The sequence below is a fragment of the Pomacea canaliculata genome, linkage group LG10, assembly GCF_003073045.1.
Source record: "Pomacea canaliculata isolate SZHN2017 linkage group LG10, ASM307304v1, whole genome shotgun sequence".
Classification (NCBI taxonomy): Eukaryota; Metazoa; Mollusca; class Gastropoda; order Architaenioglossa; family Ampullariidae; genus Pomacea; species Pomacea canaliculata.
The window spans coordinates 14,572,256-14,598,594 of record NC_037599.1 but is presented as its reverse complement, the minus strand read 5'-3'; the positions used below and the strand labels follow the sequence as shown (position 1 = coordinate 14,598,594).

At 38.3% G+C, this 26,339-nt stretch overlaps 2 protein-coding genes across 2 annotated transcripts; one reads left to right on the top strand and one right to left on the bottom strand.

Annotated features, from left to right (window-relative positions):
- The first annotated feature begins 82 nt into the window (after positions 1 to 82).
- Positions 83 to 25,803, top strand: LOC112574607 (NAD kinase 2, mitochondrial-like). Its single transcript, XM_025255804.1, has 9 exons — positions 83 to 514; positions 656 to 744; positions 3,823 to 3,993; positions 6,604 to 6,693; positions 19,123 to 19,356; positions 19,625 to 19,776; positions 20,056 to 20,196; positions 22,807 to 22,846; positions 23,038 to 25,803. Exons 1-9 carry the CDS (start codon positions 227 to 229, stop codon positions 23,171 to 23,173), a joined length of 1,341 nt encoding a protein of 446 aa, XP_025111589.1. The 5' UTR covers positions 83 to 226; the 3' UTR covers positions 23,174 to 25,803.
- LOC112574609 (eukaryotic translation initiation factor 5A-1-like) lies at positions 2,495 to 3,044 on the bottom strand. Its single transcript, XM_025255811.1, has one exon. It carries the CDS (start codon positions 2,991 to 2,993, stop codon positions 2,520 to 2,522), a length of 474 nt encoding a protein of 157 aa, XP_025111596.1. The 5' UTR covers positions 2,994 to 3,044; the 3' UTR covers positions 2,495 to 2,519.
- Positions 25,804 to 26,339: the final 536 nt, after the last annotated feature.

Genomic DNA, 26,339 nt, shown 5'->3' with positions numbered 1-26,339 from the left:
TTATTTTACTGTGACGGAAAAATCTGCCACAAAATTTAGTAGGAAACGTTTTGGTTCTTACAGTATGCAGTATTTTGCCGGACTCTACATTAATGGCGACCAAAACAAACCAAGTGTGACCTAACAGTGATATATTAGATATTTTTTTTGCTAATAAATATGTGTGGTATTATATTTTCAAACCAGCAATACAAATTCTGAATAGGGCTTTTAAAAAATCTATAGCATGTGCATTACAAAGAGTGTTATTTCGAAGCATCTCCTGAAACATGTCTTTGGTATTGAACATAATTATTTGTCTCGATTGTCGAATAATAATTTATGCGGACATCATTCAGAATTACATGGAATGAGATATAAATATTTAGTGCGATTTAAAACTTCAAAATCGTACGGTGAAGATAATGCACCCGTATTCGCTCCAAGAAGAGTGACTGTGTTAACAAAGATGACTCGTTTCCAGTATGAACGCAGACGCCAGAGACAAATGTCAGAGAACGAATTCAGGGCTTATGTAAGTAAAAGTAGTGCATTTACATTAACTATAACTTAATATTGTAATTGTCTAATGTGTTTTTGTAATAATCAAGTCTGACATCTTAACAAATATAACTCTTTGCAATGATATTTAGTGTTGTGTTTATTTTTATTTCAGCTTGAGTCCAAAGATTCAGATTATGACAGACTTTTATTACGACATAAAAATCACCAAGCAGGTCTGGAAGCTGTGAAGAAAGCATTTGAGTGAGTATAATTGTAAAGATAGCACTGATACATCAAACTAGTGTCTTTATGTCACTTAATATTACTTATATAATCATTTTATTATAGTAATAATAACAGTAATAACTTTTCAAATAATTTTCTGTGACTATTCCAGATAACAAAAATATAGGAATATATGCTTATAAGTGGTAGAATAGAACTGGAGCTGGAGCTTTTGACATATATCCACGTGTAATTTGGATCCTCTTTACGTTTTTTATATTTATCTTTTATTTTCATCAATCATACTGTTATTTGTCCTTTTGTCGTTCATATGCTGTTTGCTTGTTCTTCTGTCCCTCATATATTGCCCATGTCTCGTTCGTGTTCTTAAGTGCAGAGAGCATACTCCTTATGAGTGTGAGTATGCGCTATATAAATTTTGCATTTATTATTATTATCCACATGCCTTCATCAACAATTCTATACTTGTACACTTACTTTGTCCAATATTAAGAATTTCTTTAGCATGGTAAAAGTAAAGTTAGTTTCCTAACCTTGTAGGAACTGTTCATTCATAGTCTTTTATGTGCAGTGCACTGAGCTTACATCACCATGGGGAAATGGGATTTACAAATTCGGTTATTATTGTCCTTAAAGTTTAAGAAACTTTAGGAGTTTTAGAAAGAGACCTTTTATTTTCTTTTTAAAGAGTTTTGAGGTTTTTTTTTTTTTTCTCTGTGAGAACAATGTTTATTCCAACTAGTTTTTTTCATTCAAAGTGCTGAAAAGCATTGTAGCCGACTTGACAACCGCAGTGTGACGCTGAAATCTGGGAGTAGGGGTAATGGGCACAAGGAAAGCAAAGCATCTTCAGCCAGCATGAGGCCACTGCTGCACAAAGTTTTCAGCAAGATGTTTAGGGGGGAAAGATAACCTTTTTTAAAAAAAAGTCTTAATCTTGCAAAACATCAATGTCCTATGATTCTTGAAGTTACCTGGCTATTCTTAACATCCTTCTTTAACAAACTACTCCGCACACATTCTTTACATCTTGAAATTGTAGGTTTAGACCAGGGGTCTCAAACACGCGGCCCGCGGGCCGAATGCGGCCCGCGAAACATTTTTGTGCGGCCCTCGGCCACGTCCGCGGTGTATATGTATGTTGTGCTTGGTGATTAACTCCCGCAGTGAAAATTACCCCCGTTATTAGTGACAGAGACAACGTCAACTTATTTTAATAAACTAAACTGGCTGTGCATGTAATAAACTACACTAAATGTAATTAATAATTATAAAAACTTTATTTTAGCATTTAACTGCAGTGACAGTAGTGTTCGTAAAATTTAATGAAAACACATTTTCTTTTCGTGGTGCGGCCCGCTGACTGGCTGTTACTTTCCACTGTGGCCCACATGCTAATATGAGTTTGAGACCCCTGGTTTAGACCTTGGGGTCGTTTCTCAAATAAGTTTAAACTAAGGTGTCAGGTGACACTTGTATTAGTGTCAAGACAAAATAAAAATCCACTGATCAAAGACTATGTATACTGACTCAGAAAATGAATCTCGGAAAATGCAATGGGAAAAAACATGAAAACTTGTATGCCAGCGACGGCCATCTGCAAAGACTGATGATGACTGAAAAGATGACCATCAAGGCTCCTGGCCGCCAGAGCACAGCTCAAGGAACAAGAGCCAGTGACAAGGAGGTTCAAGATGGAAAGGGCCTGTTCCTGTTGCCGCCCACTGCACGTGCTGTACACATCGTAGAATTGTAGGTGCCTACAGCTGAGTGGTGGCTGCCAAGAAGTTTTACTTGTCTGAAGACAGATTTTTACAGCTGACCACACACTCTTCACCCATGGCCTCCAGCACAGTGACAAGGAAGGACTCCCCAGCTTCTATTTTGGCGTCAATTTCTTTTCCAAGCTCTTCATCTGGACACCTGAGGTCTTCTCGTATTTCGCCATTGTCATTCAAAAGACGCTGGAACTTATCATCAGTCTTGTCCACAAATGTATGTTCAGTGCGCTTCACCACAGGGGATAACATGTTGTGAGTGGAAGGGCAAATATCTTCATATTTCTTGCCAGTAAATACATCGATGCCCACAAGATGCACCTTAGCATGCCCATGTTTGCCAGTCTTTGATGTAGACATCTCAACTATCTTGCATGGGCGGTTCTTGATGCAGACGAAGTCTCCCTTGCGCAGAGCTGAGCACTGCTTAGGAATGGTCTTGGAGGCCCCAGATTCTGCTGACTCAAACTGCTCTTCATCTGCCATGGTGATGGGCAACGTGTAGACTGGCTCGCAATGAGTTTTGAGGTCTTAGCACAGTTTGGGGAGTTGTGAAAATTCTTCATTCTTTTTACTTTAAGGTTGCTCCTACATTTTCTGAATTGCTGCAAAAATATTTGAGAGTTTTGTGATGGACTTGTGTGCTGAATTGTACCAAGAAATTCAATAAAAGACAAAGACTTTTGTCGATGACAACAAATTCTTGAGATGAACCTTGCATTCCTTACAGCTTTAAAAATATAATTTTTTAAAATGGGATTGTGAATTAATTTCTAGTTTCAGCCAATATCAGTATCTTACAGGATTATTTTTAGTGGTTTCTCTTCATGTCCTCTTTAAACACATTTTCAGATTCTCTTTGGTTTTTGACTATATTTTCAGATGAAAAGAGTTGCTTGATCAAATAATTTTAGATGTTGAACATCAGATAAGTATAATAAAAAAATAAATAAATAAAAAATAAGTTCATTTCTTGAGCAAATGAAAATTTTGCAAAGTCTAGAATAAATTATCAAACAGAAGCAGGGGAATTATTAACTTACCCTTCTTAACATTTAGTGCTACATGCAAATATCATGTCTATTTAGAGTATAAGTTAGAATACTGAAGTATGCATTGAACTTCTTGCTATTGTTAATAGTATATTTTGTATTGATTTACATTTATAAATAATAGCAATACTCCCACAGTAGAGTTGCAATAACTTTTAACAAAGTTTATTGCTTGTTTTCCAGTCCTGTCAGTTAGTCCTGCTATAAACATTTTGGTCTTTTATTTTGCAGACATTGTTGTGATTATCATTTCTTTTATTCAGGGCTGCTGGCATTGAAACGAGGATAGTTGAGCGCTTTGACCTTACTAGCAGTACATTAGATTGGGCAGATGCTGTGTTCACTGCTGGAGGCGATGGTACCTATCTTTTGGCAGCTTCAAAGTTTATTGACAATAATAAGCCTTTGATTGGCCTCAATACTGATCCAGAAAGGTTTGTATGTCATATTGAACCATATCAATGTTTACTAAAAACTGAAAAAGGCAAGAAAAATGGCAGGTTGGACTTAGGTACAGTGGAGCCTCGGCTAACGACCACAATCCGTTCTGGAAAGTTGGTCGGTACCTGAAATGTTCAGTATCCTAAACAATTTTCCCCATAAGAAATAAAGGAAATTGATTTAATTGGTTCCTGTTGCTGGGATGTAACCTCCTTCTGTGATTTTTCTGAATTCTTGAACGCACTCTCGGCCCTTGCCTTGTCGGAACTAGCTGCCTCCCCAAGCCTTGTGGCGCTGTGGATGCCTCTTCTGTGCTTAAATTTCTCAAACCAGCCTCGACTGGCTTTGAAAACAAAATCACTTGCAGCACTTGTCCCTGGGGTTTTCGTCTGCATATCTTCATAGATTTGTAGCGCCTTCTCACAAATGAATGACTCACTGATGCTAACACCTTCTAACTGTTTCTCCGTTATATGCACAAGAAACAACTTTTCTACTTCTTCCATTATTTGAGGCCTTTGTTTTGTTAAAGTACATGTACTCACTCCTTTTGAAACATTAGCTTCTTTTAGCTGCTCCTTTTGCTTTAAAATCTTCGAGATTGTCGACCTCGACATGCCGTATTTGGGGGCGATATCCGACACACGCATGCCTTTGAAATCATTTCCTTTTTCAATTCAATTGTTAGCCACTTCCTTTTCACAACCTCCCTACTATTGCTCTTAATCTTCTTTGGAGCCATGATTGAGGGATATATAATTAAAATAAAGCACAAAAATCACTAAATAAGAAGGATGCACACACATAAAGATAACAAATGACCGATCGTAACTGTGTCTCGAGCGTGAATGATGCTTGGTCTGAGATGCTAGTCAGTCACGTGAGGTGACGTGGCTGTTTGGTATCCAAATTTTGTTCGGTATCCGGTGCAAATATTTAACAAAGTTTTTGGTTGTTATCCGAAATGTTCGCTGTCAAAGGCATTGGCTAGACGAGCTTTCACTGTACTAGCATTCAGAATTATTTCCACTCAAACTTTGGGGTTTCAAATGAACTGCTTACTTACAAATGTATCTAAAGCTCAGTTGTAAATCAGTTCTTGGAGACTGCCATGTCTTGTATTCTTTTAGAAAGGAAAACAAACTGACCTGTGACTGATTCATGATGTAGGCAGTACCAGTGTTTTAATGACTACACTTAGGAAACAGAACGTGAACACTCTTGCTGGATGGGTAGGACCAAAAAAAATAATGGCAGTCTCCTTGTACTGTCCCAAACCTGTGTTTTAGATCCAGTTATTAGTTAATGATTGTTTTGCAATACCAAATTTTTAGTGGAAAGGATTCATAACATAATATCATTTAACCCCATCTAACAATTTCCCTTACCTTTTCCTACAAGGAAAAATGTTATTTATAAAACTGATTTAACGAGAAGACAACAAAAGTAACATTTGAAACTAACAAGAATCCAAAATGTTACTTTTGTGGGATTGATAAGAGATGGGTTTTAAAGGATGTTTTGAAGTTGTCTGCAGTATCTGAATATCAGATAGAGAAAGGTTAAGTTGTTTCAGACTACAAAGCCAAGATTAGAGAAAGAATGCTATCCCCGAGTTTCTTTTCTTTTTTTTTTGTTTTTTTTGTTTTTTGTTTTTTTCTTTTTTGATGGGAAACACGAAGGTTTGAGAATCACATGAAGAGCTACAGATCTGGAAAGAACATAGAATATCTCTAAGATATAAAGGAGCAGTCTGCTTGATGAAGTAGAAACAAATGGGATGCAGCAGTGGTTCTCAACCTTTTACTTGTGACGCTCCCCCCTGACGAACAAAGGTATGTCCGCGCGCCCCCGTTAGCCACCAGTGTAGGCTAATTTCACTAATACCGGTATAAGAAACTTAAAAAATGACCACCTTCGTGCCCCCCTTGTAAGCACGTCGCAACCCCCAGGGGGGCGCGCCCCACCATTTGAGAACTGCGGGGATACAGCATATAACCTATTTGTTGTGGGATAGGCAGCTAGTGTGGTTTTTGAAGTAGTTGATAGAGACCTTCCTGTGTGAAAGACAAGCCTTTCAGCATAGTTCTGCTCTCCTGGAACTTTCCCAAGAGATGATCTGCAATGCCAGCAAGAAGTGAGCTCCTGTTGTCAAAGGAAGATAGAACTAAAAAAGTAATGAGTTTTTTTGTGGTCCGAAAAGTGAGACAGCGACAGATTGTACTTATCTTACATGAACTTATAATACACAAGCAACCAAACCTTATTCATATAGCTGTGGATCTATTACCTCATTTGAGCCCAGCTTATTTAGCTTTATAATTGACTTCAGTGCACTCACAGATCTTTCTGCTAAGCACATTGAAAGACTTCAGAAGACATAAAATATATCAAATAAGATTGTTACTCATAGAAGGGTCTTCAAGCACACTTTTTCTCATTCCACTAACTGCATGAAAACATTTATCTGTAATATCTTGTCACCTGCGATAATTTTTTCTGTGTTCATGAGGAGGTAAGAACCTCAATGATTTATGCTCCCAACCACTCCCATAGACTATGGGTCTTGTAGATGGAGATGATAATATCAAAATTATTTTCAGGTCTGAGGGTCATCTGTGTCTGCCTAAAAGGAAATACCCTGCTGTGAACTTTGCTGCTGCCTTAAAGCGGATGTTAGCGGGAGACTTCCGGTGTGTCTTGCATTTATTTTCAAATGTTAAGTAAATTCTATCCCATTCCAACATTTAAGCAAATGGTTATTAACCTGTTTTAAAGAACTGAGTGAAGTTTAAAATATATGCAGTTCTCTTGTAAAAGTATTAAATTAGGATATGATATCATTTCTTTTTGTTTTTGATGATGGTAAAATATTTCTTGTTTATATAAGGCATGAAATAATGTTAGGGGCCAAATCCCTACAAAATTACTTTAATCTTTTAGTCTATGTTTATGGCAGTGGTGGTATTTTCTCTGGAACTGTGGAAGCTGTGATTTTCACTGTTTTCATGTCTAGCAGTTAAGTATTTCCAGCTCATTGACCCTGCCTTACAGGGCCTTTGAGGTATCCTTTAAGCTTTGGTCTGCCTTTTGGTCACTACTCAACCATAGATGCCTTGGCTAAAAGAGTAATCGGTAATTGTTTTTCACCTATGACAGACGGCTTGGAAATACTTTCCCTGGCCCTAGTATGAGTGCTAAGGAAACTTTTGCACTTTGTCAGATAGCATTAGCAGATTGTTACAGGAAAGGATGGTGACTGTGTTCAATTACATGACAAAGCCATAAGTCCCATGAAACTATGTCATCGTCAATGGCTCTCTTTGGGTCGTCCTTACAGTGCCAACCTCTCCAAGAAACAGAATCTTTGCAGTTGAAGATATTCGAACGAAGAACTTTTTTTCACAGTTGGTACAACAGGTCTACTCACATGCACACTGGCAAATCAGTGACACACACTGAGACTAACCTAGCAGTGACTCCTGCTACTTCACAACTCTGACCACAACACTGCTCAGGCAGCCAAGATGGCAGCATAATTTTGTGCTCCTACTTTTTCAACAAAACTTCGTCTCTTTTCAAAACGTTTTGAGCTACAAAATCAGTAATGGAGTAGGTTAACTCAACTCCACTGCCATTCACATCGGAAAAATCAAGAATATGTCGAAAAACAACTACTGAACTGTCCTAAAAACCACTTTGATGTGTCGTCCGACTCTTGTTCAACGAAGCGCAAGTAGTTGAGTCAAGCACGGACTCAAGCCAGGACTTATCGACAGTTACGAGAGATAGGAAAGAAGATCTGCTTAAGTACGAAGGGGTGAGCGAGGCGATGTTGATGTTGATAGGAGCTGTCGAACAACAGGTACTCGTGGTTAGAAAACTGGGAGTGAATAATTCGTTTGCGATATAGTCAGTGAGCACCATCTTGGCTATCATTGTCTCAAAAATTGTCTCAATTAAAATTTATTGTGGTTGAGCACGGCGGTAACCTTGTGTGGACCTCCTATGGCCCGCTCCAACGAGCGTGATGTCTTAACTGATATCCAGACATTACTCAACAAACAAGAGGAAAACATTAAACACCACATAGACGAAGTTAGAGACGAACTGAGACTTTTCAAATCGGCCATTGATAAACTGTTTACGGAGTTACAGCAAGTTAAACAAAGGCAAGAGTCGCTCGAGCAAAACACCGAGAGACTAAAAGATCATGTAGATCAGTCTCTCCAGGTCTTTGACGACAAGCTCGACAAGCTCGAAGGTTTCTCTCGCAGAGACAACCTGAAGTTCTTCGGGATAACAGAAACTGGAGAGGATTCATACGAAACCTGTGCTGCTACGATAATAAACCTCCTGCAAGAAACAATTCCAGGGAAAGTGTGGCAAACTACTGACATCGTGCGAGCGCACAGAGTCGGTAAGAAAATTGTGCCAGAAGGACATACCCGAAACAAGGAAATCAAACCACGCCCCATAATCGCTAAGTTCACTCGATGGTCTGACAAGTTTGATATACTTACCAAAGCACGAGAGAAACTGAGAGCAAAAGGTGTATCTGTGGCTAGTGATCTCACAGAAAGACAACAGTCGATCATAAAGTGTTACAGAAATAGCGGGGTTCGTGCGTTCTACAGAGGAGACCGGCTCGTCGTTGGAGGACCCTTATACCAAAATACGAACAGACAACAGGAAGAGAGGGAGAATCCTCGAACCAACGCGGACAGATCCCCCTCTCAGCACCAGGCAGCCCTACAGCAACAGACTGATGAATACACACTAGTAACAGCGCAGCGGAACAACGGAGTCCGACAGCACCGGAGCAGTCAGTCTTACTTACCTCTACCTCTGCGGAACTGCTATCTACCTCTGCAAACAGATGAGGAAGAGGATAACACCATATTACAGGCCGATAAGCATGGGGAGCAAATAGACACGAACGAGGCTACTCGCAGAGGTAGCATTATCAACAACCTACAGATGATTCCGACTGCTGTCTTGCCCACTAAATGCCATGCTGAATCCAACAATACCAAGACATCTACCGGCGATAATACAAAGGGGAAGGACACACCTCCATACACCAGTGTAACAGAGGCCAACAACAGCCAGACAGCCGATGTCAGCGAGTGTCCACCTAACAGCAATGTACTAGTATCGTCCTTAACCCCGCATCGGTGTCCCCATCTAGTCGTGACCCCGAAACCACGCACGGGGTACCCGTGCAGACTAGCCGGGTAGAGACAAGGAGCACGACGGCCGGATATGCTGAAAAGGTCAAAGGGACACAACTGCCGATGACAGACGACAGCACATGCACATGCGTAAGAGCAAGAACGGAGGTGCAAACGGAAAGGGGAAAAAAACAAGGCTCTATGGACAGTTACATAAGGGAAGATAGTGCAACAAGATCGCAACCGAAGTGGAAGTAAGAAAAGACTGGCGGTCAGGCAAGGCGTTTGACTTTGTTGACTTTAATTTAGAGGGCCAAACATGACTAGCATTAAGATTTGTTCGGTTAATTGTCAGGGACTGGGTAACTTACAGAAAAGGAAAGATGTATTTAACTATATTAGACAAAAAAATTATTCAATATATTTCCTACAAGATACACACTTTGACCCTAAGCAAGAAAGGTATATTAGATCTGAATGGGGGTACACCTGCCTTTTTGCATCCAATAATACCTCCTCTAGAGGTGTTGGAATTTTATTTAAAAATAATTTTGAATTTAAAGTTAATAAAGTGTATAAAGATGAGAAAGGAGATTATATTTTGGCAGTAATAGAAATTATGGGCGAGAACCTCTTATTAGTCAACATTTATGGACCAAATAAAGATAACCCAGAATTTTATGTGAAACTAGAACGCTTAATTCAAGATACGCAGGTTAGTAAAGTAATAATAGGGGGAGACTGGAATCTACTTATGGACCCTAACAAAGATTACCATAATTATAAACATATAAATAATCCTAAAGCCTGCGTAAGCGTAGAAACATTAATAGACAATTTAGAACTAATAGATATATGGAGATATCTGAACCCAGAAATAAATCGATACACCTGGAGAAGATCCAACCCTTTACAACAAAGTAGGCTGGACTTTTTTCTTATTTCAGAATCCTTACTTCAACATGTAGCTGAGGCAGATATTGAAATTGGATATAGATCAGACCACTCAATGATTACTCTTAATCTTCAGTTTGGGGATAAAATAATACCTCACACTTTATGGAAATTTAATTCCTCTCTCCTAAAGGAAACTCAATATGTAAAGGAAGTACATGAGACCATTGACAGAGTTGTAGAACAATATGCTGCACTCCCTTATAATAGAGACAGCTTATCTAAAGTTACAGACCAAGACCTACAATTAACAATATCAGATAAATTGTTTCTCGATGTACTACTTATGGAAATTAGAGGAAAGAGTATAGCCTACTCAACAATGAAAAAAAAAAAAAGCATCTGAGTTAGAAAGAAATTTAGAAAAGGAAATTAAAGTGCTAGAAAATGAACAAAATAAAAATAACTCAATTTTGAAAATGTTGGAGGAAAAAGAAATAGAATTAAGATCCCTTAGAGAAAAGAAAATGGAAGGAATCATAGTACAGGCAAAGGCAAAATAGTTGGCAGAGGGAGAAAAAATTAGTAAATACTTTTGTAGCCTAGAGAAAAGAAACTATGTCAATAAAAGAATTATGAAACTCATTAAAGATGATGGAAGTTGTATTACAGATGCAGAGGAAATAAGGACTGAAACTAAATTATTTTTTGACAGGCTATATCAAAAGAGAGAAGTAGAACAGTGTGAATTAGATGAGCTAATTAATGGTATTCCTAAATTGCCCATCATGGTGGCAGAAGCTCTGGAAGGAGAAATCACCATAGAAGAAGCAGGAAATGTCCTTAAGAGTATGAACAATGGGAAAAGTCCAGGAACCGATGGGTTTACAGCAGAATTTTTTAAGTTTTTTTGGAAGAAATTAGGGTCATTTATCATAAGATCACTCAACGAGGCTTTCAGAGATGGGGAACTTTCACATCCTCAGAAGGAAGGACTCATTACTTGTATACCTAAGGGTGATAAGTCTAGAGACTTTATTAAAAACTGGAGGCCGATATCCCTCTTAAATGTGGTATATAAAATAGGTTCAAAGTGTATAGCCTTGCATATTAAAAAAGTACTTCCATTACTGGTAGCAGATGACCAAACAGGATTTATGGCAAATAGATACATTGGGGACAATATTAGATTTATATATGACCTGATAGTATACCTTGACCACAAAAATCTACAGGGTTTATTGCTTAGTTTGGATTATGAGAAAGCGTTCGATACCATAGACTGGTCCTTTATGCACAAAGTATTAAGGACACTTGGATTTGGGACTGATATCTGTAACTGGATAAAAACATTCTTCCAAAACATTAAGTCAGCGGTTATGGTTAATGGAAGACTATCAGATTGGTTCGAAATAAAACGTGGATGTAGGCAAGGGGATCCAATATCACCGTACCTATTCATACTTTGTGCTGAAGTCCTAGCAGTAATGATAAGGAAAAATGCTAGCAAAAGGGGTATTAGAATAAATGAAAAAGAACACAAAATATTACAGTTTGCTGATGACACATAAATCTTTATGGAAGGCGACGAATTATCTTTTAATAACGCTTTGGTTACATTAAATAAATTCACTAGAATGTCAGGACTGCAGATAACATTTATCAATATATAAAAGCGCTAAAGCTAATATGGATTAAAAAGCTAAATGTCACTGAACACCAATAGAAAGATGTAGTGATAAAGATATACCCAAAACTCGTAGATATAGATAAATATGGCCCAAATGTGTACTGTGACACACAACATAAAAATAAATTTTGGAAGGATGTATTAAATGCTTATAAGGAATTCTATTATTATGTCAAGCCAGAGACATCAGAGGAGGTGATGGCAGAACCAATACACTTAAACAGTAGATTTCAGCTTGGCCAGAAGGCTATTTTCTTCAAAAACTGGGTTAGTAAGGGGTTATATAGAATTCAACATTTCTATAATGAATCTGGTGTACTTTTGTCCCTGGGTGAAATTAATGCCAAGTATGGAACAACAATAGATATAGTTACGTACATGGGCTGTGCAAAAATAATTAAAAAATTTGTTCAGTCAATGGGCATTACAATTAGGAACAACACTGCACAAGAAACATCAAAAACTATTAAACTAATTAATTCTATAAAGAAAGGTTCCAAATATTATTACGAAATATTGACAGAAAACACAATCAGGCCCAAATGTTGTGAAAAGTGGGAAAATAAAATAGGGGCCCAATTACCCTGGAAAATAATATTTTCCAAGGTTCAAGGAATAAAAGATATTAAACTGAGATGGTTTCAGTGCAGAATTATCCACAGAATTCTAGGTACAAACTCCCTGGCAGAATATATGGGGATAGAAGTTAATAATAAATGCACTTTCTGTGGCAACGAAAGGGAGACAATTGAACATCTATTTTGGCGCTGTAAGGCAACCAAACTATTTTGGACAAGCCTAGAAAAGGCAATAAGGGAAAAATGCTCTAAAAATAATAAACTAGCACTTAACGAATCTGTAATACTATTTGGATATGAAGCAAACTGTCCAATAGATAAGACGTTAGAGAATATACTACTAGAAGCAAAGTTTTTTATCTATAAATGTAAAATAGAGAAGAAACAGCCAGACTTAAGAGTTTTTATTCTGCAGTTAAATAGAAAATACAAGATTGAGGAATTTAGCGCACTTGTTAATATGAAATTGCAGGAATTTATAATAAGCTGGGCTGATTATATGAATTTTATGAGTTTATCTGAAAATGTATAATTTCACGACTTTGTATTAAAAAAAAAACAAAAAAAAACCAAACAAACAAACAAACAAAAAATAAATGTGACTGCCTGGTGGGGGGGGAGGTAAAACAAGAAAAGTAAAATATATTTAATTTGTTCTGCATTTAGTTTTAAAAGTCCTATTTACTCTCAATAAACAAACATCTGGGAGGTTCAGAGAAAAATAATTAAATGTTAAACAGACATTATTTCCTCCATATTCTACCAATGATCACGTCAACTACTGTGCAACTTCTAATTGTTTTTATTGATATGTTATTTATGTGGGTACTGTTTATTGATTTGTTTGCAGTCCTATGCTCCAGTGGAGGCAAACAGGACTAAGAAGTCTGTTTAGTAGTGATGCTACATATGCAAACTTTTGGAATGAAAATAATGATTTCATGTCAAAGTTTCAGTGACTAACATTTTGTTTAAGTTATTTTTGGTGTTAACTAAGATGGGTCATTTCCAGAGTTTTTCTTGTGTGAATATTTTTTATGTGGATATTTTCTGAGTTTGGGAAATGGTCAAATTGTGAATGAAACCTATGAGTACTGCCCAAATTTTGCCACCTGTAATCATGTGGTTGCCACATGTTATTGGACAGTATTGGCAGTATGCTTTCTTGGTGAAACATTTAATCTCTCCTACTGGTCAGTTGATACTTCAAACGGGAGTGCTTATGTCTGCGGGCTGTGGCAGTCATTGGCAGGTCAAGCAGAGTCACATACCGCATCTTTGCACAGACCTCTACCACATTTAATTCATAACACAGATCAGTAAACAAAAATTAGAAAATAAAGTTGGTACTATAGATCTAAAGAGAATTCGAATACAAAAAATTTCTGTAACATGGTTATTTGCTAAATATTACTATCAGCAGCAAGTAGGATTTTTGTATAAAAGTAACTTGTTTAAAAGGTTGCATTAAAACATGAAATTGTAAGTTCCAAATATTTTTACTTGTAAAAATTTTTATCATAATTTTTAAGTGCCATGTTATATTTGTATTCCAGCTCCAGAACATTTCATTTTCAACTTTACAAGATGACATTACCATAGGAGTTTAACTACCATTTTAGCATTACTCTTTATTGTCAACCATAGAACCTTATATACATATACAGGTAGTCCTCGACTTACGACGGGGATCCGTTCTTAACGCGGCGTCGTAAACCGAATTTCGACGTAAGTCGGATCATACTTTCATACAGTACTGTACCATAATAACAGTACAGTACTGCAAACACTTAGCCTATCCAAACACCTATCCTAACACAGCAACCTACATAATTATCAATAAACATAAGTACAGTAAGATATTGTACAGTACACTACGCTTTGTTATCACTGTCGCTTTCATAGGAGCAGATCCTTTCACGTGTTCAAAGATGCGATCTTTATCTTGATAATCGTAGCTACAGTCGAGCGACTAAGTCCTAATGACCTGCCAATTTCTGTTGCTGTTTCCCCCTTCTCAGATTGCCTTATGATATCCACTTTCACCTCCATGGTGATGGCCTTCCTTTTCTTTGATGCACTGACCTCGTAAGTCGGAATGAGCCTCGTAACCACGAAACGACGTAACTCGAGACTGTCGTAACCCGAGGACTACCTGTATAACTATAACCTTGACCCAACGGATAGCATCATGGACCTCTCTATGTACCAATCTTCTGTCGTGGGCAGAACCCGTGAAGAACACATGGTTCTTTTTGTTACGCACTGCTTTTAGGCCCTTGGTCACCCGAGGTTAGTTGTTAGGATAAACATAAACTGCTTTGATGGACTGGTGCAATCTACACTTTTTTACTCCTAACGTTTACTCCTAACTGTGTGTTAAATGTCTGTATGAGAATGTATGCCTGCCCTTGTGAGCGAAGACAAATTTCTGTCCTGGGTCTCCTGGACAGACAATAAAGTCTGTTTTGATTTATTTTTTTTTTATTTTTTATTAACAGACCACTAGTTTTATTCTACTGCTGTTTTTGCAGTTGGTTGCTTTGCTACTGCACCATTCAGTCATGGTTTGAATGTGACTCGCTTTTTGCTGAAGGTCACCTCTACTTGTTTTCTTTGTTCCAGTGCCACTTGCTTTTTGGTGGCAAACAGCTAGTTCTAAAAGATTTCCAAGGAAACACATCCATGTTATCTTCTTTAAACATCTTGGTTTGTGGTGTGTAGGAAAAGTAAAGATCTTTCAGATCTCATGGCTTTTTCATATTTTTAAGACCTACACAATATTTGTTGGTTCAGTTTTTTTAGTGCCATATGTAGGTGAGTCAGTTTCCCAGCTAACAAACCCTTTTATTTATACTGCCAAAAATACCCTATCTTCAAAGGATGCTCAGCAACTCACAATGCTTGTTGCTGAAGTTTCTATAGACCTGGCATAGAGCATGTTCAGGATTTGTCCCACAGGACCCAAGGCAACAGAGCAGGTCACTTTTACCTTTTCCAGTTTGGCTAGACTTTTTAGGTGGAAAAATTGGTGATTCAGGAGGCTATTACCTCGCTCCTGTGGCATATTTAAGGTGGATAAAGTACTTGTCATTGCTTCTAGCTTGGATTTTCACAGAATGTGATTCTCAAGGGCATTTATGAGTGCCATAACCTATCTTTCATTACAGTGGCTCTATGGATTTGATCAATCAAGTGATGGCTGCCCAACATCACATAGAAAAAAATGGGCAATTGCTTTGTTATTGCTATGGTAATTTCCTCAGCCCTCTTTTCTTTATTTTCTTTGGTTATATCTTTAGGTAAAGTAATAAAAGGATTTATATAGCACATTTTGCCACACGGAGGTGAGCTCAACGCACTTTACAAGAGCTGTAGGTAGTCTTCTTCTTGGTCCTATTTGCCCCCAGTGGAGCATAGGGCCGCAACAACACCCCGCCATCGGACTCGGTTCTGGACGTCCCTTTCCATTTGGGACCATGTCATGCCAGCTGTCTCCGCCTCTCTGTGGACTGATCTACTCCACGTCTGTCTGGGTCTCCCAACCCTGCGCCTCCCCTGTGGGTTCCAGCCCAGAGCTTGTCTTGTTAAATTGTCGGCTGGCTTTCGCAAGGTGTGACCAATCCAGCCCCACTTCCTCTTCCCGATGTCTTGGCTGACAGGTTTTTGGTTGGTTCTCTCCCACAGGTCTCTATTGGAGATCTTGGGCCATCTGATGTTGAGGATGTTGCGCAGACATTTGTTTACAAATGTCTTTATCTTGTTAGTGATGACATTTGTCACTTGCCATGCCTCAGATCTGCACAGAAGGACTGACTTTACACTTGTGTTAAAGATGCAGATCTTGGTGTGTAAAGATAAAGCCTTGGAGTTCCAGATAGATGGTAGGGTGTGGAATGCAAGCCTGGCTTTGTTTATTCGGCTTCTTACATCTTCATCTGTACCCCCATCTTTGCTGACTATGGTACTAAGGTAGGTGAAACTGTCAGACTCTGTAATACATTTCCCATGTAGTTGTAGTGTGGCTTCTTGCTTGTTGTTGACCCGCATTACCTAGTGTTCTTGATGTTGATGGTCAGGCTAGTCATCGCTGCTTCTTTTGCGAGCCGAGTGAGCTTTGTCTGTGCATGTTGTTGCTTGTGGGACAACAGGTTGATGTCATCCACAAAGTCAAGATCCTCAAGTTGCCTGGCAAAGGTCCACTGAATGCCTATGTTGCTGTTAGAGGTTGTTCTTTTCATGATCCAGTCTGTGACGATCAGGAAGATTGTCGGGGAGAGCATACAACCTTGCCTCACTCCAGTCCTCACTGCGAAGGGGTCAGTCAGCTTACCATTGTGGATCACCTTGCATGTCAAGTCCTCCTACAGCTGTTTGATGATGCAATGAACTTTGGTGAAATCCATAGTGCTGCTTCAGTTTCCAGATGGTTGCCCTGTCTATGGAGTCAAAGGTCTCAAAATCCACAAAAGTTATATATAAGTTATAGTGGCGACTGTCATTGGATAGATTGTTCGATAATATTTCGTAGCGTAGCGATTTGGTCTGTGCATGATTTTCCCTGACGAAAGCCTGCCTGGTTTTGCCTCAGTCTCTTGTCTTGGCCATTCTTTAGTATCTCCATGATGATTCTGGTCAGCACCTTGCTAGGAATGGACAACAGCTTAATCCCACGTCAGTTGCTGCACTGTGTCAGGTCGCCTTTTTTGGGTAGCTTTAGGAGGTAGCCAAGCTTCCAGTCTGCTGGAACTTGCTCCTGTTCCCAAATTTTGTGCAGCAGGGGGTGTAGCACCTCTTCGGCTGTTGGGTCTGCTTTGAGTGCTTCTGCAGGAATGCCATCTGTGCCTGCCGCCTTGCCAGAATTCAAGGACTTGATGGCTTTGATGATTTCTGCCTTGGTTGGTGGGTTGGTGTTTACTTGGAGCTGTTCGGCAGCTGGGGCAATGTCCAAAGTGGTTGTTGGTGGTGGTCAGTTAAGTATTTCATCAAAATGTTCCACCCAGCATGATCTTTGTTCTACATCCTCAGAGATGACGCTGCCATTCTTATTCTTTATTGGTCTGCATGCATTGGTGTTTTTTCTTCCTGAAAGAATTCTTGTAGTTTCATATATTATGCCGAACTGCTTGCTCCGCCTCTTCTGCCATCCTATGTGCGAACTGTCTCTTGTCGCCTTTCTTGCACTTTTCTTTACTTCTCTGTTTATCTCCCAGTATTTTTCTCTGAGCTCTTCTTTTTCCTGCTGGTCTTGACATTGGTCTTCTGCTTCATCTCTTTCCTTTCCTCTATCTTTTGCCAGGTCCTTTAAGTCAGCCATTCCTTATGCTGTTTTCTTTTTTCCCCCAGAACCTGTGTGCAGGCAGTCTTCCAGGTCTCTTGTAATCCTGTCCAGTGGTTGGCCACCGTTTCTTTCAGGAGTCCCTCCAGCGCCGCAAACCTGTTTTTAACTTTGCAGTTGAACTCTTCTTGTTTTCTACGGTCTCTAAGAAACTGCACGTTCAATTTGCGGTGCGGTCTGTCTGATGAGTCATGGAAGGACCTCAGCTTTATCTTCATGGTTGCCACAAGACCGTTAAGTCCACATGGTGTTGTGAATGATTTTGTATGGAAAAACTGTGCCTCTGACTACAAGGTCATTGAACAAGCAAAAGTCTGTGAGCAGCTCACCATTTTCATTGCAGTTGCCCACACCATGCTTTCCCATTATGTGTGCTTTGTCTGTGTTGTCATTTCCAACTTTGGCATTCATGTCGCCCATTATGATCTTTAGGTCTCGTTTTGAAGTACGATCAACCAGTGCTTGTAGGGAGTTGTAAAAGTCTTCTTTTTCCTCTTCTTTAGCTGCGTTGGTAGGTGCACCGCACCGGGTGATGATGATCTTTCTTCCTTTGGAGTTGAACCTTGCTGACACGAGTCGTGGGGAAACTGGTTCCCTTGCTATTAGTGCTCATGCAGCCTCTGGTGTCATCAGTACTGCTGCTCCTTATATGTGATTATGGTCAGGGTCCATGTCCACAGTAGATGATTGTCTCCCCTGACGAAAGTCTGGTCTGACTGTTGCCATTCCACCTTGTCTTGCATAGACCAAGGAGCTTGATGTTATAGTTCTTCATTTCCTGTGCTACCTGAGCTGCTGTATATATTATTGAGACGCAGTCATGGAAACACATGCACAGTGAACATTATCAAAAACATGAAAGAACACTTAGAGGAGAAGGCAGAGTAACAGCCAACGTAGACCGATTACAGTAGGTATTTCCAAAAGAGACCAGTATGTAGTGTCTCCACTGTACAGAGAGACAGAGGCAGAGCATTCCAAATATGGGACCAGCAAAAGAGAATGGGCGATGGCTGAACCTCTCTAGTCTGATATGTGGGACAGAGATAAAACCAATCGTGGGCAAAGATTTGCTGGGCTGGTGGGGCAACGTGAACTCAGATTGGGGTGAGGCAGTGAATAATTTTAAAGTAAATTTACTTTCTGTGAAACTTAAAAGACGGCATAAACCCTTCCTCCTCCTTTACCTGAAATAAATGAGTAAAGAAAATTGGCAGTCTTGGTTTGGTTTGGTCTGTTATGGGTCATTAGGGAGTAATTCAAGGGAAGTAACTAGCGAGATAACAATGGCCCAGCGTTACAACGCTGTTAGTGTTCTGTAGCTGCTGATAAAGGATGGTGTAAAAAGATCGTGAAACTCTGTGGTCATGTCATCTTAAAGAAAGAATTTTAGTTTAAAATGTTATTTTTTGTTGTAGTAATTAAAATTTAAATGCATTCTTCATCAGGTGGAGATGGTTACAGCGTATCAAAGTTACCATGTCAGGCCAACACAGCAATGATACCCCAATTGAATTGCATGATCAACAGCTGTCTTTCCCTGAGCTCAGATTCATAGAGCATATTGCTGAGAGGGAGCAGGAACGGCACCCTGTAAATATCACTTCTAACCCCCCACCAGTCCGTGTTCTTCCAGTTTTTGCTCTTAATGAAGTATTTATAGGAGAATCATTATCTTCCAGGTGTGTGGCTAAAATTGATTCTCAAATATTTTAAAAGTATGTTTTCTCATAATTGCAATTTAGTTGACTTTAAAAATGTTAACATTTAACTTATGCATTGTAATATTCTTAATCTGATCATACATACAGTTTATTTCAATAGATCTTAGAGCAGAATTTTACCTTGAAGATCTTTATATTCCAGAATTTTTAGATTTGAATTAAGCATCAGATATAAATTTTAGGCAAACACTTTCATTGTCCAGTTTGTTTGTGGGTTTCTTTCCAGAGTATCATATTATGAATTCTCTGCTGATGATGGTCCTGGGGAAAAGCAGAAGAGCTCTGGAATCACTATTTGTACAGGCACAGGTTCCAGCTCATGGCACTTCCATATCAACCATTTGTCAGTGTCTTCTGTCAGAGATATTCTTGTCATTGGTGGGTTATGTTTCTCTGCTGACCTGTTAATATTTAGATGCAAAGCAGTCACTATGCTTAGTAAATTCAGGAATAGATGCCATATTGAAATAGTTGTGATAGATTGTTGGGTGTATGCATTCATGAAAAAATGCATATACACACAGGTTATATGTGTGTGGTATAACAGGAATTAAAAAGAGTGTGTGTGTGAGAGAGAGAGATGGGGAAAATGAAGGAAATGTGTTTGCATGCATATATGATTTCCTCCTCCAATTATAGTTACTTTGAATGTCACAGCCAATCAGAAAACTGGCAGTCAGTTTCCTGTTGATGACTGGCACATGCTGGAGTCTGTTGTTAAAGAGTTTAATGATTCTCTGCGATTCAGCCCTAGTTCTCCATGTATGGCTTATACAATCCGAGACCCAGTGGTAAATGGTAAGTGTCTTTGAAATTAGCTTAAATTCTGTCAGCTATTCTATTTATAGTGACCTCTGTAGACTATTTATAGCTATTTATAATGATCTCTGTAGACTGCTAAGACAAAATGCACTTTTACCATAATACCACCATTAATTTTTGCTATGTAAAGTATGCCTTTGTCTGGTTTTGTTTAATGTGGATAATTTTTTTTTATTCATAAATCACTACAAAGTAAAATAATATCCTGATTGCTCATTCATGACAGAAGAACATACCAAAGAACATGGTGTCTTCTTCCAAAAACATAGACTTCATAAATGTTGAACCTGAGAAAGACTAGGGGGGAAAAAAATCCACTTTAAGCAAATAATGCCGTAAAGAAATATTTGTGTACAGAAAATACAAATCACTAGAAAAGACTTGAGAAAACTGAAGGTGAAATTGAGAGTTTGAAAGCAGTATCACGCCAAAATAATGTTAAAATCTTTGGCTTGGAAGAGACCAGCCAGGAAAATTATGCTGTGTGTGCCGAAAGGTGGTTGGACTTCAGAAAGATTTTTGTGGGGATTCATCACGGGGCTAACGGTGCTTCTAGTCCAAGTGCTGCTGGGTGCTGGACCAAAGACGATCAAGGAACGGTCCTAGAGGGTGATTCTTCATTATCTAGAAGGGCTTCAGTTCTTTCAGCCCATACAATTAAAACCTGTAACTCGAGTTTACACTATACTACAATTCTAAACCATATTCTCCAATCCACACACCTTTCTGTCATGTTCGTGTTTACAACTTTTAATCCTATGTGAGTTATATCATATTTCCATAAGCAACCACAGAAAAAGATGTCATACCTCGTCTAGACAAGGTTAATCCACAAAGGGTCAAATTGTTTTGGGAGAAACTTAAGTCTCTCTAGAGAAAAAAATTTACTAGTAACTCTATAGCCCTTGAAACCTGGCATGGTCATTTTAGAAAGATTTTTAATTCCTTTGCTGTTTCAAGCATGTCAAGTATAGATAACACTAACTCTATACATGCTGCTGCTGCTGCTGATGTTGTTGATAGTGGTGGTGATGTTGTTGATGGTGGTGGTGGCGGTGGCGGCGGCGGCAGTGATGATCTAAAGTTGAATAACCCTATTACCATGGAAGAAGTAGTGCAGGCAGTACAATCTCTGAAGAATAGTAAAGCAGCAGGGTCAGACGGGATGATTGGGGAACTTTTTAAATATTCCTAAAGTACTATCTCCCCTTTTTTGTTCTTTTTTTTAATCACATATTTAATCATGGAAAATTTCTTGATACTTGGACTGAAGCCATTATTCAGCCCTTGTTGAAGAACGGTGATGTTAATCAGCCGGATAATTACCATGGTATTTCTCTTCTAAACATCTGCACTAAAATTTACAGCTCCATTCTCAATAAACACATTAATGACCGGATTGAGGAAAACAATATAGTAGGTGAGGAACAAGTTGATTTCAGGAAAAAACATAGCCCAGTAGACCACATATTTACTCTAATGACACTGATACAAAAGCAATTGGTCAGGCACAAAAAACTAAGTAGCTTACATTGACTTTTATAACGCATTTGACTCTGTAACGAGGGAAAAACTGTTGCTAGTACTGCAGAGGAATGGTATACATGGAAAAATGCACAGAGCCATCAAAGCTATGTACAAAGTTGTTAAAGCAGGAGTGAGAGTTGGGGGAGATTTGACGAAGTATTTAGATTGTTCTAGAGGTCTTAAGCTAGGAGAAATTTGTAGTCCTGTTTTGTTTGCCTTGTTTATAAATGAATTAACTAACGAAATACCACAGAAAGGTAGTCACGGCATTTAGCTTTCATCTGATTTGATACGGTTGATTATTTTATTGTTTGCTGACGATATTGCAATACGGTAGTGGGTCTGCAGAATCTTAATGTTTTGTGTTTTGTGTTTTATACCAGAATTCCGAGATCCGAGATCTAGCCGCACATTTCACGTACATCGTCTCGCCATTTTTTTCAAGAAGGGTTACTCTGGGAAATTGACGATAGTTCAGTCAAAACAGAGTACCATCCCTTTACAAGGGAGGTAACTGTGTTCAGAAATGCACAAGCTATCGTAACTAAGCGATTTCTTTACGAAAAAAAGCGCTGTAAACGCCAAAAAAAAAAAAAAAAAATTAAAAACACGACGGTCCTGTACGCCCGTCGCGCGGAAGTGGACTATGCGCGAAACTGGCAGTAGAATTTATTCAGATCCTCACACACCACCTAATCACCTTCACTTTGCCCACACCATTCTTTCAAAGATAAAAGCATGTTTAAACTTCAAACTTCAAACAGTATTGCAGCATCACTCAACAGTTCTGTTGTTAATGGGTCAACTGCAAAACTGCTGCCACTTCTACAGCGTTGCTTAACACTTTTCTTATCCAGTGGGTAATGTCATTTGTCATACATAGTTTTTATTTCTGGAAAGAGTACACAAACATGTTGACCTTCATGAATCTGCCCAAAGCTGTAGATGCAGTTGTAAGTGATTTATTTGCTACTCAAACTTTTGATTGGCTAGGATTCAGGTAATTATCTTTCATTTAAGTCAAACAATTTCCCTTTAAATTGCTCTATTTTTTTACAGGAGTGTTTCAAGTTAGTAATCCACGGAATTTTGCCACCAAGTAAGTATATCATTCATACAGAGAGCATTGTAATGCCATAATCCCCAATTTTTCTCAATCTTTAGATTAAAAAATGTTATTTACATATATATATATTTGAGTGTTGATTAGTATGTTTCATAGTTGTGGAAAGCCTTTAAAAACCTTACTTCTTATAACTGTCCCCAAAAATTGATTTGTCACATTTTCAGAATTCGCATCCGATCACGCATGTGGGATGCATGCTTGGTAGTTGATGGTGGAATCTCATTTAAGTTCAATGATGGAGCAGTAGCTACTCTGGAGATTGCCAAAGACCAGGCAATCCGAACTGTAGTTTTTGACTGAGGCACATTCTGTTCACAAATTAAAAAATGCAAAAGCAGTTTTTAGAAGTGTGGTTTTCTGCATGAAGGGAAAAAAATTGTGATCATTTATTGATGATAAGTATCAAACAATACATCTGGGGTTTTTTTGTGCTTGGAAGAATTATTGACGGAGCAAATGAGCAGCTGGCTTTGCAAACTTGAAAGAACGAGGGTCACTCCAAAGAAAGAAATAAAAGCATTTTTTGGGTCCCTTGAATGTTCACTGTTTCTCCGATGCGAGAAACAGAACTATTTTTAATAGTCAGCTGCATGAATAATTATTTTGCTTCTTGTGTGTGAGAAAGTTTGCACAAATGCATTTGTATTCAGGTATCTTTATCAGTTGTTTGAAGTGAAGTTTCATGATTATTGAACAAATTTTGTATGTGTTCATATTATCTTTGTATGTGTTCATCTCTGCGAGCCTGTAATAAGCAACTTAATTACATTAAGGTCCCTGTCATCAGTGTGTCATATTCATGATATTTTCTCAGGAGACCATTTGTGTTTTAAAGTGAAAAACTTAGCGTTGATTCCTTGTATAAAGACTATTTCCATATGCATTTGCTTACAATTCTGACTAATATTGATTTAGGCTGTTTGATTACCTGATTAAAGGTGAGTTGTTGTTGTTGATCTTGGAAGGGAGAGTGCTTCCACCTCAAGGCGATTTCGCACTATGGGGGAGGGGGGTTAAAGGTGAGGAAAATCAACTTCATTTAAATACAGTGCTTGCTTTACAAAAAGTGGATGGCTAACCTGACATCTACTGTCATTTTTATGTAATGCAAATTTTTTCCACACCCACAGTGTTTAAAACAAAAACTTGCACAAATACCTTTAAGCAAGTCATAAAAGTATTAGAATACTGTTCCATGACAAAAAGATATTTATGAAAAATCTGCCTTGCATAAGGAATTGTTATAATTTTTTTTTTGGGGGACTGCTTATTTTTTTAGTATTCTTAATATAAACTCAAATTTGTATAATGCAAATTTATTTAAAGTGGGAACTGTCTGTAATGACCACTGGTACTCTCAACATACCAGCATTAATACCAGCAAGACCTTCAGTGTTCAAAGATGTGCTTTATGTTACATATTTATTACCTCAAAAAGGTAATAATCTTTAAAGATTGAAAGACTACATAATTTCTTTTTTTTAAATCCTTGTATCTAGATGGTCTAAACAGTGCAATTCAGCAACATTCATCTGTTGATTGGCTGAACGTTTGATTTAGCTCAAAGTTAGACCCTACTCATGGGGAAAATTGTGCTGAACTGATTGGTTATGATGTGGAAAGTTCAGATATTTCTGGTTTGTATTGGGAAAGTGGACATTCTAGTGGTTAGAACACTGGCATCCAAGGCAAGAGGCACACCAACGCAATGCCTGTGGGCATACTTCCCCTCGTCAACCCAGCTGTCAAGAATGGGTACCCGACTTCATTGAGAGTTGGGAAAGGTAAGGCGGCAAGGGAGAGATGGCACCACCCTCACCAGAAGATAGCCATGAGAAAAGTTAGGTGTCTAACATCTCACCTAACCATCCCCAAAAGATCTAACAGGGGAAGACCTTTACCTGAGCATGCTTATGTGCATGGCAAAAAAATATTTTAAAAATCATTACTTACACACAGTGGACATGATCATGTACTTGTGTGCATTCAATTATGAATATTCAATCTTTTGGAGCTAATCACTAGTTAAATGCCACTGTTTGATCCTTTTTTTCATATTTTTTTAACCTTTGTAAAAAGTATTGTACTGTTGTAACAGATTTTGAAGTGATAAATAAGTAAGCATTTCGTTTAGTCCTTGCTACTCCTTGAGGATCATAGGGCCACAACACCACCTTGCCAGCAAACCTGGTTTTGAGCAGCCCCCATTCAGTTCAGCCCATGTCGTTCCGACGTCCTTTGCCTCGCTTTCTACTGTTTTTTCCCAACTCTCTTTCCCTGAGGATTCCAATCAAAATAGTAAGCATTTAACTTCTATAACTTTTTTGAAATGAGATAAGATGTTTTTATAGTGCACATTATTTTCTCAGAATCAGTAGAAAATAGGTCTTTAACCCAAGCTGTACCCTTGCACACAAACAATTTCCTTATTAAATGATGATAAAGTTGTTTTCACTATAAGTACTACTCAAAAAATATTTTAAGTACAGTTTACAGGTATGTTTCTCAAAAGTATAATTGCTTAATTTTGTACTTTTGATCCTTTGTTTCAAATGTCATTCCATGAAAGTTTTAAATTTATAATGATCTATTACCATTACATTTGATGCATAGTTGTGTAATTGATGACTGCATAATAATTTCTCAGATTAATACATATGGATTTGCTTTGTGTTTAGTTTCAATTATAGCCTAGATAACCTTATGGCACTAGATAGCATTGTATAGCCAGCCTTTTTTTGGGGGGGGGGAGGGGGGTTTCGCTTTTGAAATGTTCTATAATTATTGTGAACTCAGTACATGCAGATTTTCAAATCATTTTAAAACAAGCAAAAAAAATCAAGCAAGCTTCTAAAACTTTCTTGTAACTTGATGTATCTAATGAGTGCAAAGGTCTAAGGTACTGTTCAATAAACTTCTTCTCTGAGGGAGATGGTAATTCGAGCCATCATCATAATTTACAAAAACATACCAAACATTTTCTGGTTTGTGATGCTTTGATAAATACTTAGTTCATTAGTCATGTGTAGTATACAATCCTCCAACAAATGGACATAATACCCCTCCCAAAAAAAGGGCAAGAGCATGCAATGCCAAACCTACAGAACAATAAACCTTAATAAGGTTATGTTGAAGGTGATTCAAAACCACCCATCTCTTATGCTGAGTAGCTTCTACAAGAGCAGGCAGGATCACATCTTCAACAGTTGTGTCCTGATTGAAAAGCATCCAAAGCATTGCAGAGATCTCTTCCATAACTTTATAACTTTATTGATTTCAAGAAGACCTTTTCACAGTCTGGTATGTGAAAAAAATTCAGCATCAAAGGCTCCTTTTTTTTTTTTTGTCGTTCGCCTGATCACACTTGGAGACCAGCTCTTGAGATGAAACTGGTGGTCTTCTGTAGAGTCTCCACTGGCCCGTACAGCTTGTTTTGCAGGGTCTCCGACTGTGGCCAGGTCTCTTC

Bases quoted from the DNA above. Each gene is read 5' to 3' on its own strand.
- LOC112574609 (XM_025255811.1), bottom strand. From the start codon at position 2,993: ATGGCAGATGAAGAGCAGTTTGAGTCAGCAGAATCTGGGGCCTCCAAG.
- LOC112574607 (XM_025255804.1), top strand. From the start codon at position 227: ATGTGCATTACAAAGAGTGTTATTTCGAAGCATCTCCTGAAACATGTC. The intron at 3,994-6,603 runs GTTTGTATGTCA...AATTATTTTCAG, and splicing joins CTCAATACTGATCCAGAAAG to GTCTGAGGGTCATCTGTGTC. The intron at 6,694-19,122 runs GTGTGTCTTGCA...ATTCTTCATCAG, and splicing joins ATGTTAGCGGGAGACTTCCG to GTGGAGATGGTTACAGCGTA.